We start from the raw sequence: 13,130 nt of genomic DNA on the forward strand, positions 1-13,130 counted from the left end.
TACTTCATCTTAAGCCAAACTGGGAAGAGTGTCTTTTATTCTCCCTCTTGAGCCCAAACCTCCCTTGAATGTCTAGAAAGGAAACTGGGGGCTTCACATCCTGACCCCAGCAGGTGTCACTGCTCAAACGGCTGAGAAGCTACACGAAGAGGAACATCGGCTTTCTGTTTTGAGCATCCTGTTCCACAGGAAACGACCCTAAAGACCAAGATGCCAAGGCCCCAACAGTACCCCATGGTTTGGGCAATGAACTGCTTTAGGACCTGGCCCTCATGTGTGAGGTCAGGCCACCATCGCATCTCGCAGGGATGCAGGGTGAGGCCATTCCCACTGGTCTCCCTGCCTCCAAACAGTCCTCCAACTCAGCTAGCCCAGCGATCACCAGTGTCATCCTTTGAAATTCCAATCTGACCACAGCCCAGCCCCATCCCCAGCCCATTTTAAAATCCTTCAGGAGCTCCTGACACCACATGGAGAGCACCCAGGGTATCCGGATGCCCAGAAGGTCTCTATTTCCTGGTTTCTCATGTCGGCCTTCCCTTTGCCCACCATGGACTGCAGCCCAGCAGGACTGCCCCTTCCTTGCATGCCCCAAGCTCTCCCTCCTTCTGGGCTCAGCAACCGCCATATGCCATACCCTACTCTAACGTACACCTCGTCGTATGTTTACCAGGGCCACTATTTGGGCTCTGTGGGGGCCTGGGGGGACAAAGGCCCAGCAGGCTGGGAGGGACTGGAGGACCCTGTTATCTTTCCGCAGCTGCAGACTTGCAGAGGAGTCCAGCAGCAAGGCACCGTTTTATCCATATCCACGGTGACCATTTTGGTTTGTTTTGCTTTGTCTTCCCTTATATTGTTTCTTTGAGTAGTACATGAGCAGGACTAAATCTGTAAGCAGTACCAAGAAAGAAGCCATGACAACGGACACTGTGCCCAGCCCTCCATCTCTGGTTTCCTGTCTCAGAAGAGGTCCCTCTTATCAGCTGATGCATTCCACCTGAGAGACTCTGCAAAATAAGCACCATGTGTAATCTTGAGAAATAGAGCCTGGCATACTATATGCGCAGTCCCACTTTTTGCTGATTTTCCTAATTATATTGAGGGCGATGTGACTTTTGATATAACAGAGACTGTAAGCCTGATACTTGAGATCTGGTTACATCTGGCTGAGAGAATAAAATCAAAAGTGCCCTGCTTTAAACATGCCCTGATTTCTCCAAACATCCAGTGAACCCCAGAGGTCTTGCTGGAACCGGCGGTGGCAAGGCTACAAAGCTTCCGTGACCCCTTATGAGCAGTGCTCACAGTCCCAGGAAAACTTCCAGTTTCCAAGGCGCAAAATGGTCAAGCAAGCAATTCACAAATGAGCTCACTGCTGAAGAAAAGGTCATCCCTTTGTCCCAAAGGCCAGCAACGTGGCTGGGAAGACTCTGTGCCAGAAGGGGGAGGCAGGGGAAGTGAGCCAGACACTACCTGAGTCTGTCCATGTCTCTGGCCTGGTCTTGCCACCCTGCAGCCTCTTTGGCTATAAGACATCTCTCTGTCCCTGCATTGGAGCAACTTACTGGGCCCACGGACATCTGCCAGCTCCCATTCTGGGCAAACTATGCCAAGCAAGAGGGTACGAAGTGCGGCTTCTTCTCACGGGCTGCAACTTAACAAGCCCCAGACATCCTCCCATTGTTCTGGCTCATTTGGCCTGGCTGGGACAAAGAGTTCCTGTGACTTTGGGGGAGTGGGGTGTACCCTGGTCCTATGTATTCAGCTTTGGCTTTGTCCAGAGGGTTTGAAATCTTAGGGAACCAGTTACCATGCCGATTCCCCAGGGTCCAGCACCCTTGGAGTCTGTCTCAGTAGGTCTGGGGTGGCCCTGGAACCTGCATTTTTAATAAGCTCCTAGGTGATATGAGGGCTTCCCTGGTGGCTCAGCTGGTAAAGAATCCACCTGCAATGCAGGAGACCTAGGTTTGATCCCTTGGTTGGGAAGATCCCCTGGAAAAGGGAAAGGCTCTACCCACTCCAGTATTCCAGCCTGGAGAATTCCATGGACTGTATAGTCCATGGGGTCACAAAGAGTCGGACACGACTGAGTGACTTTCACTCTGAATGACCTAGGTGATATGAGGAGCAGATTTTTCTTTCATTATTTACTGGGGACCAAATTTTTCACCCACACTCCTATACCCTCCTAGATGAGAAAAGTTGTAGCATGGTGTACACCATCACCTACTAACTGGGGGACCTTGAGCAGCTCACCAGCCTTCAGTCTCCTTATGTATAAAATGGCGTTAAAAAAGAATCAACCTCCTGGAGGAAGTTTAAATAAGATAATGCACTTAAAACACTATGTGACCGACCACCTCAAAAGCCCTCAACAAATGGAGGTGTTATTTTTATTAATAAGACTTGTTTCGTTAAAGGGTAAGCCAGTCAAGCCTTTGGGTATATGTATCCAGTTATTTAAGGCTCTCAGTTATTTAGAATGAATTTCTGCCATACAAGGATCAGGCCAAGTTTCCAATTCTTTTTCATTCACCACAGCAAGTATTTTGGCGTAAGTATTTTGGCATCAGTCTTGAGAAATGGAGATGTCCCTACTTCCAGTCCTTGCTATCTTCTCATCCTCATCAACACTCCTTTCTTACCTCAAACAAACATGCTCTCTAGTGCCCTTCATCCTGTCCCTGTGGGTTGGAAGGGGCAGGGAGGGGGATGCAGAAGGGAGCTTCTCCAGTTCAGCCACCCTGGCTCCCATCTCTGCCTCAGGTTGCACAAGGCAAGTGTAAAGGGCAGATGCAAAACCAGGGGGAAAAAGAAGGACAAACTGGAGGTCACGTCTCTCTTCCCTCCCAGAAAAAGTACAAGGGCAGGGGCGTGTGTGGGTGAGAGAGGTCACACCTGTATCAGTTACCAAGTCTTCACCACGGCCCACAAAGCTCTGACAAAATAGTTCTTGGCTTTCACTTACCTTTCCAACTCCACTTTCAACCGGGTACACTCTGCAGTCACACGGCTTAGCTCCTTGTTCATGCTCTCACCAGCCTCTGGGACTTTTCACATGCTGTTTCCTTCCTCCTGCACTGCTCTTCTTCCCCTTCACTTAATAACCTTCTCATTCCTTGAAACTCAGCTTAAGCCTGGTTCATTCAGGGAGGCCTTTTCTGGCCAACTTCTCCCCAAACTGTTTTGGGATCTACGATTACATCTTCCCATGGTGCCCTGTGTGTTCCCTTCCTATACCTCATCACAAGTGTAATCACCTAGCCAATGTCTGTTCTCCGTCCCCAACCACTACCTCTATAAGGACAGAACTATGTCTTCTTAGTCACTGCTTAATACACTGTTGTTGGTTAAACTCAGGGAGTACTACAGTACCATCCTGGAGTAAAATGCAATAGTCTTTACAGAGTTCTCCTTAAAAAAAATATTCTTAGCAAAAGGTAGTAGACACTGGGTAGGAAAATTATTATAATTTTTCTTTTAGAAACCCTCCCAGATGGAAATATCTAATTTACAAAGTTCAGTTCTGATGCTCAGTCGTGCCTGACTTTTTGTGACCCCATGAACCGCAGCACGCCAGGCCTCCCTGTCCATCACCAACTCCTGGAGTCCACCCAAACCCACGTCCATTGAGTCGGTGATGCCATCCAACCATCTCATCCTCTGTCTTCCCCTTCTCCTTCTGCCCTCAATCTTTCCCAGCATCAGGGTCTTTTCAAATGTCAGCTCTTCGGATCAGGTGGCCAAAGTATTGGAGTTTCAGCTTCAACATCGGTCCCTCCAATGAACACCCAGGACTGATCTCCTTTAGGATGGACTGGTTGGATCTCCTTGCAGTCCAAGGGACTCTCAAGAGTCTTCTCCAACACCACAATTCAAAAGAATCAATTCTTTGGTGCTCAGCTTTCTTTATAGTCCAACTCTCACACCCATACATGACCACTGGAAAAACCATAGCCTTAACTAGATGGACTTTTGTTGGCAAAGTAATGTCTCTGCTTTTGAATATGCTATCTAGGTTGGTCATAACTTTCCTTCCAAGGAGTAAGCATCTTTTAATTTCATAGCTGCAATCACCATCTGCAGTGATTCTGGAGCCCAGAAAAATAAAGTCAGCCACTGTTTCCACTGTTTCCCCATCTATTTGCCATGAAGTGATGAGACCGGATGCCATGATCTTCGTTTTCTGAATGTTGAGCCTTAAGCCAACTTTTTCACTCTCTTCTTTCACTTTTGTCAAGAGGCTCTTTAGTTCTTCTTCACTTTCTGCCATAAGGGTGGTGTCACCTGTGTATCTAAGGTTATTGATATTTCTCCCGGCAATCTTGATTCCAGCTTGTGCTTCCTCCAGTCCAGCAGGGAATAATTTTTGCTGGTACTAACTAGGGATTAAACAGAAAACTAGCAGGGCCTTCCAGTGTAGTGCAGTTTCTCAAAGAACATGTGAGGGATATAAAATAGAACGGCAGGAATTCCCTGGAGTGGTTAGGAACCAAACGTGCACTCCCCAGGGAGCAGGTTCAATCCCTGGTCGGGGAACCTCGCGGCATGGCCAAATAAAATAGGACGGCATCCGAGACAGAAGAATTAAAGCGTAAAACAGAGATAAAGGTAAACCTCACTGCGGTTCCTCAAACGTACCCCCCCCCCACCTTCCTGCCTCAGGTCTTTGTAACGCCGTTCCCTCTGCCAAAACTGCCCTCCCCTCTTTGTCCTTCTAACCTGCGAGAACAAAGTCCCTCAACTCTTTAAGGCTTTCAAACACTTCCAGGCCAACCTCCCTTCACTGAGAGGAGCGTTCTAGTCGCTCTCAGACGCACGCACGCCTGTCCGCACGCACCACGCCGGCCCACGCACGCACGCACGGTCGCAAGCACGCACGCACCAGCCCCTTACCCGAGCTCACGTGGGCCCCCACCTGGCGCACGTGCCCCAGGAGGCTACGGTTTCTGCTGATTGTTACAAGCCCAGGTTCCTACCTCATCTGAGTTCCCTGATGACAGGAGAAAATATGTGTTAGTCCCTTGCAAAAAGTTCTTCTGCTGAGCCTTTTTTCTCTAGGAACCTCTTTTACTTCCCCATCAAATACCCTGAAAGTTTCATGTTATTTTTCCATCCTATTTACGATTCTTGCTTGTTTGAAATATTTTAATAATTTCATCAAAGTTAGAGCTGAAAAAGTCTCTATTTGGATGAGGGGGGGGGGCAGAATTTTTAAAATATGTATTTGGCTGCACCAGGTCTTAGCTGTGGCATCTGAGATCTTTCATCTTCCTTGCCGCTCTCAGTCTCTTTATTTGCGGCATGCGGGATCTAGTTCCCTGACCAAGGATGGAAGCCAGGCCCCCTGCATTGGAGCGCAGAGTCTTAGCCACTGGACCATCAGGCGAGGCCCTAAAAGGTCTTTAAAGATAATAATAACAGCAGCAGCACTTGCCATCTTGCCAAAGCTTACTCTGTGCCAGGCTGTTATGGGTTCTGTTGTCATGTCCATTTTATAGAGGAGGAAACTCAGGCCCAAACAAGTTAAACAACTTGCCCATTGTCGCACAGCTGGTGAGTAATGGAGGTAGTGCCTCTCGCAGGAGACAGTAGGCACAGGGCCCAGAGCCACAATACCTTTAGAAGCCACAGGAATGTTGTAATTTGTTTCAGAATAAGGAGGAAAAGAAATTCAAAATTTAGGTTGAAGACACATTTTTTGCATTTACTATTAATATAAATGTATTTGTACAAGTGTTGTAAAATATAATTTTTAATAATTTTTTTATGGAAGAGATTCGTTAAGGCAGAAGTACCCTAAGAACCCACAGAGGTCATAACCTGACCTTGGTGGAGTCAGAAGTACAATCAAGTAAGTATGCCCCCAAAGTTTGTGTTTTCACTAGTCTAGTCTAACTCCACATTGTTGCTGTTGTTTAGTCACCAAGTTGTGTCTGACTCTTTGCCACCTCATGTACTGCAACCTGCCAGGCTCCTTTGTCCATCAGATTTCCCAGGCAGGAGCACTGGAGTGGGTTGCCATTTCCTTCTCCAGGGGATCTTCCCGACTCAGGGATCGAACCTGCATCCCCTGCTTGTTCCATGGTAGAGATAGGTGGATTCTTTACCACTGAGCCACCTAGGAAGCCCAACCCCTGGTGTTTTTACAAGTGTGAAAACTGCAGTCCAAGGCCACACAACAAATGGATGGCAGAAGGCAAGCAGAGAAGACAGGTTTCCAGGGGCCAACCGTGGCAACGACCCTTGTGGTCCAACAGCACCACCTAGTGGTCTTTCTAGGAACTTCGCTTGAAGAGGGTGCAGGTCCAAATAATCCCGAAAAACAACTACCAGTCTACCCGTGGACTCCATACTCAGCAGTAGCGGAACGCAAACACACCCCCAGAGCAGCCGCAGGGCCAACTGGGCTCTGGCAGAGATGGGCTACAATTTTGGGGACCCTTTCTCCTCTTCTCCTGGTCACACACCACTCCCAGCCTTCTCAACAAGTCGTGTGATTTGTTCCACCGATTTGTTTCGTCAGCTCCAGGCCAGGGTAGTCAAGAGTGGGCGTGTTGTCTCCGGTCCTTCAGCCTGTCTTCCCTCATCCCCCAGTTGGGTATAGGGGATTCAGGCGAGGACTCTGAGGCCCTCGGAGATGGCAGAGCCACCAGATAGATGGGGGAAGCCTGGGTCCCCTGATCACCTTGTGGTGGGTGACCCGCTGAACCTCAGATTGCACTGTGCTGTAAGAAATATATCTTTATTTTGTCAATAAGTTTGAGCAACTGGGATTCAGGGCTGTTTGTTATAGCAGTGAGGCAACCCTGACCCTTGCAGGTTCTCGGGCTGGGGTGAGGGGAGGGCGGTGTGTAAACACGGAAACGACTTCCTCCCTAAAGTGTGGGCTCCACTGGGACAGAGCACTTCTGCTCTGGGTCCCTTCAACCGAATGTAGAGTAAGGACAGGGAGGTGCCCGCCCCTCCCCCGCCCCCACCCCATACTGGGCTCCACATAGCACTTTTAAAGAGCCCTCTCCTCTGCCCCAGGTCTGCTGGTGAAAGACTTGCAGGTTCCATTGTTTCCCTCCCAGGAGTGACTTGGCTGGCAACGGTGACGGCAGGGTGGGGAACTCTGCAAGTAGCTAGGGTCTCTGAGGGCAGACAGGCCGCAGCAGGTGAGGCCCCCTGAATCCCACCTTAGAGTAGACCTGTGCCCCTCCCCTGCTTGGCAGAGGAGGCAGAGCTGGACAGAACAGAGAGAGGGTGGGTGGGGCTGGCAGCCTCTCTGCCCTGCAGGGTCCACATGGACCATGGGAAAAGGAAGGAGCAGCTTCTGAGCCCCCAGCTCATTCACATCAGCTGGTCTGTTCGCCGTGCAACATGGAAGATGTTACTTTTGATGCAAAAGCTCTTTGTGATGGGCTGGAACCTGGCATAAGTCGGAGGCCTGGTGTCCTTCATGGCTTCCCCTGGAACACAACAAGGGCCTGGTGGTCCCGGGGCCACCGTGCCTCCTGCCATCCCAGCTCTAGCCCTGCACAGCATACAGCCACAGCAGCTTTGGGTGCTGGACAGCGAAATGCTCCGGTGCACTTAGTAGCCCCTGATCCCTATCTGAGGCCCCCCTCCCCTTCCTTCTTAGAATCTACTAACTAAACGGTATGCTTGGCAAAGCATAGGAACCTCAACACCCTGCTTTGGCCCCAGGACCAGGATCTGCCCTGATGGGTGGCACCTAGGGTTCTCTAGTTGTTAACTATTTTGACAGCATCCCTACCCCAAGCTCACTTCCCCCTCATCACATTTCTCCCCTTGTCCAGAGACTCCCCGCCCACTCCAGTGCTCCACGGCAAACACGTCCAGTGTCTTGGCCAAGGCTGAACTAAGCTCCCCAAATGCCCACTGGCTGCAAATCCTGCCTGTTGAATTAATAATAAAAATAATACCAGTAACCACTTCTTGAGCATTTACTGTGTGCCAGGCACTAGATGAGTGCTTTCTATGCATAAAAGTCACTCGGGGCTGACCCAGCTGGGGCCCAGACAGTGCCTTCAGCCCCTCTGTTCCATGGCTGTTTACACCCACTGGGAAGACGCAGCTCCTGTCTGTAACTGTTGGGGAGGGGACAAGTGGTCAGCAGAAGGTCTGTCCATCTGTTCCCCTTCTGGCCTATGAACCGGTTGGCTTAGGGGCATGAAGTCAGACACAACTGACAGAATGTTCCGGAGATTCTGGGAGCAGCTGTGGCTTCAACAGAACACTGTGCGGGAAAACTAAACTTTGTCCTGAGCCTGTACTGCCCTTGTACCCAGGGGATCATTCAGAATCAGCTCCTCTGACCCCAGCACTTGGGTTGCTGGATAAATGCAGGGTGTCCAATTACATCTGAATTTCACGTAGGTCCCATGCCATACTTGGGGCCTACTTACACTAAAAGGTTATTGCTTATCTGAAACACAAATGCAACTGGGCCGTTTGTATTTTAATCTGCTCCATCGGCAACCCTGTGCTTGGCAGTGGCTTCAGAAGCAGTGGGCATGGACCCAGGGGCCCAGCAGAAGAGGAGGAACGGGGAAGCCCTATGTGATGCCTATCTCGCTCTGTAGACAGAGGAAGTCAGGCCCTTCTCAGAAGAATCTGATGGAGGAAATTCGGCCTGGGACTCTACTCCAACACACCGTTCCAGCAGGCCTTCGCTGACCACCTTGTGTACTACCAGAGCAGCCCCTTAGCCTCTATCTCTTTCTTCTGATTTACCGCTTGTTAAAGCCTCAATTGTGACCCATGGACCAAACTGATAACATCAGTGTCAGCAGGGAGCTGGTTAGAAATGCAGAATCTCACCCCATCCCTGAAATTCACTGAAAGATCACAACCCACATTTTAACAAGATCCCCAGGTGATTCCCCAGGTGACAATAAAGATCAAAAAGCACAGTTCTGTAGCATGGACCACTGCCTGACTCTACTTCATCTATCTGTCACCAGCCTTCTGTGAGGGGCCATGTCTGTCTTGCTCTCTGCCAGACACTCCAGGACAAAAAGAGGAGCATATATGAGGTGCTCAATAAACATCTGTTGAATGAATGAACCAGAATTCAAACCCAGTCTGATAATATCAACCTGCATAGCTCTGTGCCTGTTGGTTCACTGACTCATTTTGGGGCAGAGCTGGGATTCAATGGCTCCACATCTCCCTCTGCTGGCTGCTCTGAACAAGATTCTACCAGGATTACATGCAGAAGGAATGTGTGTCCTTCCCACCTCATGCAGCTTTCTGAGAGCTAACTCCTGCTCAAGGTGTTCTCCTACCAGATTTCCCCCAAAACTCTGTGACAAAGGCAGGGAAGTACTTGTTTGTCCCCATTTTTTGGATGTGGAAACTGAGGCCCAAAGAGGTTAAGGTTCTTGCTTGAGCTCACACAACATGAAAGTCGTGAAGCCAGGATGTGAACTCATACTTCTTGATTCCAAATCACATCCTCATTCCCTAGTTCATATTCATTTCTCCCACAGTCCCTGAGTGCCAGCCCCAACCTGGGAGCTGGGAGGACATTAATGACCTTCACTAAGAAGCCCTGGAACCTCAAGGCCTCACCAGGCTAGAGGGATGCTCAAGGAATGGCAATGGTGCTTGCACAAACTCAGAAAGCTATGAGTGCATAAAGATGGGCTCATCTGCCTGAAGGTCACCTGGAAGACTTCTCAGAGGAGGTGACATCTGAAAGTTAGCCAGCAGAGGGAGGGCAGAAGAAAGACCAGAGTGTGAGAGATCTGGAGCCCTGCTCAGAGCATAGTGAACCAGAGGAATGTGATGAGGGGCAAGGCTGGGCCCGCCTGCCAAGGCCTGGAATGGCAAGAGGGTGGTGGCTCTTACCCATGTGCCAGCCGTACTCCCAGGATGACACTATCGGGTACAGAAACTTCTCCTCCGGCTTCTGCCGATACCGCTCCCGGAGGTATGAGGCACGGCCTTGGCCGTCGTGGGAGATGCCTTGGAAGAGCAGCTGCAGGGTGCAGGGGGGGACCTGCCTCATCCCTGAGCCCACAGGTTTGGTTTGATCTGCAGGCCCCCGAGTTGCTCTTTGGGCCTGCCAGCCTCTGTCTACCTTGGGTGCAGGGCCCTGGACACCCACTCCCCTGGACAGCTGATCCTGGAGCTCCCTGGTCTCTGGCCGTCCAGCAGGTACCTCCTTGCTGTCAGGGGAGCTGGTGGCCTGCGATGGCCCTGCTCCCAAGGCTGACCGGAAGGGGGCCTTCTGAGGCTGCTTCCTGGGCAAGGCTCCCTCCTTCAGGTGCTTGTGGCCATAGTTGAGGTTCCAGGCCACCCGAGCGGCAGTCTCCTTGCGGATGTGCTCCTGCCAGCAGGCTTGCTTCTGGGAGGTGAACAGATCCTTCATGGCAGTGTGGGGGAGGGGCCAGGGAGGGAGGAAACATTCTGCAGCCTGTGTTTGCACCGCCTGGGCCTCGTCTCCAGGGATACGTGCAGCCAATGAGGACTGAGTTGCCGAGGCCCTGATGGCAAGGAGGGGCTGGGCTGCTCGGGGCACTGGGGGGCCATCCTCAGGCAGCGGGACAGACAGGACCGAAGGCCACAGCCAGCCGGGCTGCCTGGCAGGGGGCCGCGTTCTCCCCTAAAGGAACCAGGGCCGGCACCTTTGCCCTTCATACCCAGAGGATCCCCGGTGACACACAAGGTTCCACAGCCTCTATTCCATCCGGCAAACCCAAGTGTATCCCTAACTGTGTGCCAGGCACCCAAGGGAGTCTAAAAGAGAGGTCCGGTCTCCACTCCAGGAAACTCTGGACACGTGGCTGGGAGCCAACCCCTCACACAGCTCTGCCACCTGACAGCTACACGGCCTCATCTGTGCAGCGAGGTGATGGTGGGAACTTAAATGCTCAGACAGTGACATTAGGACCGTGTGTAAGCAATGGGAACAAGCACCTGGCACAGAGGGAGCCCTTGGTAAATGTCAGCTGATGACTAACAAGTACCTGCTAGGCGCCAGCTGCTAGGCTGAGCTCCACGAGCCTTAAACCACCCACTCGATTCCTGGGGCTCTCATAGCCTCCTCCTCAGGTGGGCAAGGGGAGGCCTGGAGAAATGCTATGCCCTGGGCACACTGCCCAAGGGCGCCAGGCCCTGGGCTGGGGGCCTCACTGAATAACCCTACTCAGTGACTTCTTAATAGACTCCTTATGCCATTTCTCCAGGTGAGAACAGTGATGCTCAGCACTGTTAAACAGTCGCACTGGGACTGACTCCAAAACCCACAGCTCCGTTACAGACCCTCCTGGGAGACAGGCATCGTGAGAGAGGCACAGACGGGACGGGGCCCGCCAGCAGGACCGTGAGCTCAGCCTCCTGGACCCTCACACTCTGCCTCCCTGTATCAGACAGAAGTTTACCCAGTGCCCTGAGGCCACTCACCTTTCTGCTCTGCTGGGTGTGCTCTCATTTATTCAGTCAACAAACAGTCACTTTCTCTTGACCCTGTGCCAGGCACCCAGCCAGGTAATAAAGGTAGATGAGAAGGGACAGAGCCCACAGGCTTTCTGCCCTCAGTGTTTCTCCGTCCAGGGGAGACAGATACATAACCAGATGGATAGAAGGGTAGGCAGGGAATTAGGGGGATGGTCTGGGTAGTCTTCCTGGAGGAGGTGTCCTTTGATTGAGAACTGAACCACGAACATCGGTTCATTGCAACTCTTGCCACGAGGCAGGTTAAATAAGGATAGAGGGAGGAAAGTCTAGAGTTAGGGGGTCGGGGGTGCCAAGACCCTGTGGTCAAACGGTGCTGGGGTGGAGAACTCAAGAAAGCGTCCGTGGCCCAGACCGCCCCCACCCACAGACTGGTTAGCCCAGGTGCTCAGAGCACAAGAGGGTGGAGGCGGATATCCCTCTCCCTTGGAGCGTCGGAGATCCTGTGCCTTCCCCACCACCAGGGCTCCCCACGGTGCCACAGTTTGCGTGTCTGAGGCCACCCCTGGTGGTCACCGAGGTGACAACAGCCCAGGCAGCTGTCCTCTCACCCAGTGGACAGGCTTCCTGCCTCCATGGGAGGGTGCAGAGGCACCCCTAAAGTGCTGCCTTTCAGTGGGCCCAAGGACAGCCAACCACCCACAAGGCGACTGGCCTTCAGATTCTGTTCCCGTGTTAAGGTGTCCAACCTGGGCGAGGCCCCTTGGAACAGCTTCAGGACCCCAAGTTTTAGTTTAGACTTCCGGAGTTTTAACACAGCCTTGATCATCACTATCCTTTCTGAGCCCAGGCACACTCCCCTGTAAGGAATTGCAGATGATCCTAACAGTGCTTAGCATTGTTACTTATATTTTTCTTACTCTAGATTTTGAAACTGATTTGTAAGCCACCAGCAGGGACTTCCCTGGTGGTCCAGTGGCTAAGACTCTGTGCTCCCAATGCAGAGGGCCCAGGTTCTATCCCTGGTCAGGGAACTAGATCCCACATGCCGCAACTAAGACCGGGTGAAACCAAATAAATATTAAAAAATAAATAAAAGCCACCACCCACCCCTGGGGTGTGGGGGCAGCCCCCAGGCCTGCCTCTGGTCTCTGGGAGCAGGGTCAAAGGTGCACCTGAGTCTCCACCCAGCCTTCTGGCCACACCCCAGGCCACCAGGGACCCATGCTGTCCACTCCCACTGATGACCCCACCCTAATCCCCCACCTGTAACTTTGTCCAAGGGCCTCTCCTAGGACTCAGTACGTGTGTCTTTAAAGTAGCTTCTCCTGGAATTAAGCTCTCAGAAGAATCCTTTTAGGCACTGAGCGAGTAATAATCATTTTGTGAACCTTGTCAGTGATATTCTTTACGGCATCTTGTTGGTTAAGCCTAAGACCACTCTACGGAGTAGGTCCCATTACCCCATGTCACCGGAGCAAATCAGGGAGGCGCTGTTTTCTGTGAGTGTGTGCGATCGGCCGAAGGTCATGGATTTGAATCTGCCGGCCTGTGCTAATAAGCCCCCATGCTAAAGGGTTTCTCCACAAACCGTGCTTCCCCCTGTGAGGCACCCCTTCCACTTCACCTCGGGCAGCTGAGTCTCCTCAAAACTCACGCAGCCCCTCTCCCGGCAGCTCAGGGTTTGCCTAGGTCAGTTGGGAGATGGATGTGTTGTGAGA

The 13,130-nt window shown here is 51.7% G+C and overlaps 1 protein-coding gene and 1 non-coding gene across 2 annotated transcripts; one reads left to right on the top strand and one right to left on the bottom strand.

Moving 5' to 3' along the window:
• Positions 1-751: 751 nt before the first annotated feature.
• Positions 752-12,483, bottom strand: LOC133235693 (protein SPMIP1). The gene is made up of 2 exons (XM_061397466.1): positions 9,862-12,483; positions 752-7,454 (listed from the first exon to the last, which is right to left on the bottom strand). The coding sequence occupies exons 1-2, from the start codon at positions 10,382-10,384 to the stop codon at positions 7,336-7,338; spliced, it is 642 nt and encodes a 213-aa protein (XP_061253450.1). The 5' UTR covers positions 10,385-12,483; the 3' UTR covers positions 752-7,335.
• TRNAG-CCC (transfer RNA glycine (anticodon CCC)) lies at positions 12,371-12,443 on the top strand. The gene has a single exon. It is a non-coding gene; the product is annotated as a tRNA-Gly (tRNA).
• Positions 12,484-13,130: the final 647 nt, after the last annotated feature.

The sequence above is a fragment of the Bos javanicus genome, chromosome 22 (genome assembly GCF_032452875.1).
Source record: "Bos javanicus breed banteng chromosome 22, ARS-OSU_banteng_1.0, whole genome shotgun sequence".
Taxonomy (NCBI): domain Eukaryota; kingdom Metazoa; phylum Chordata; class Mammalia; order Artiodactyla; family Bovidae; genus Bos; species Bos javanicus.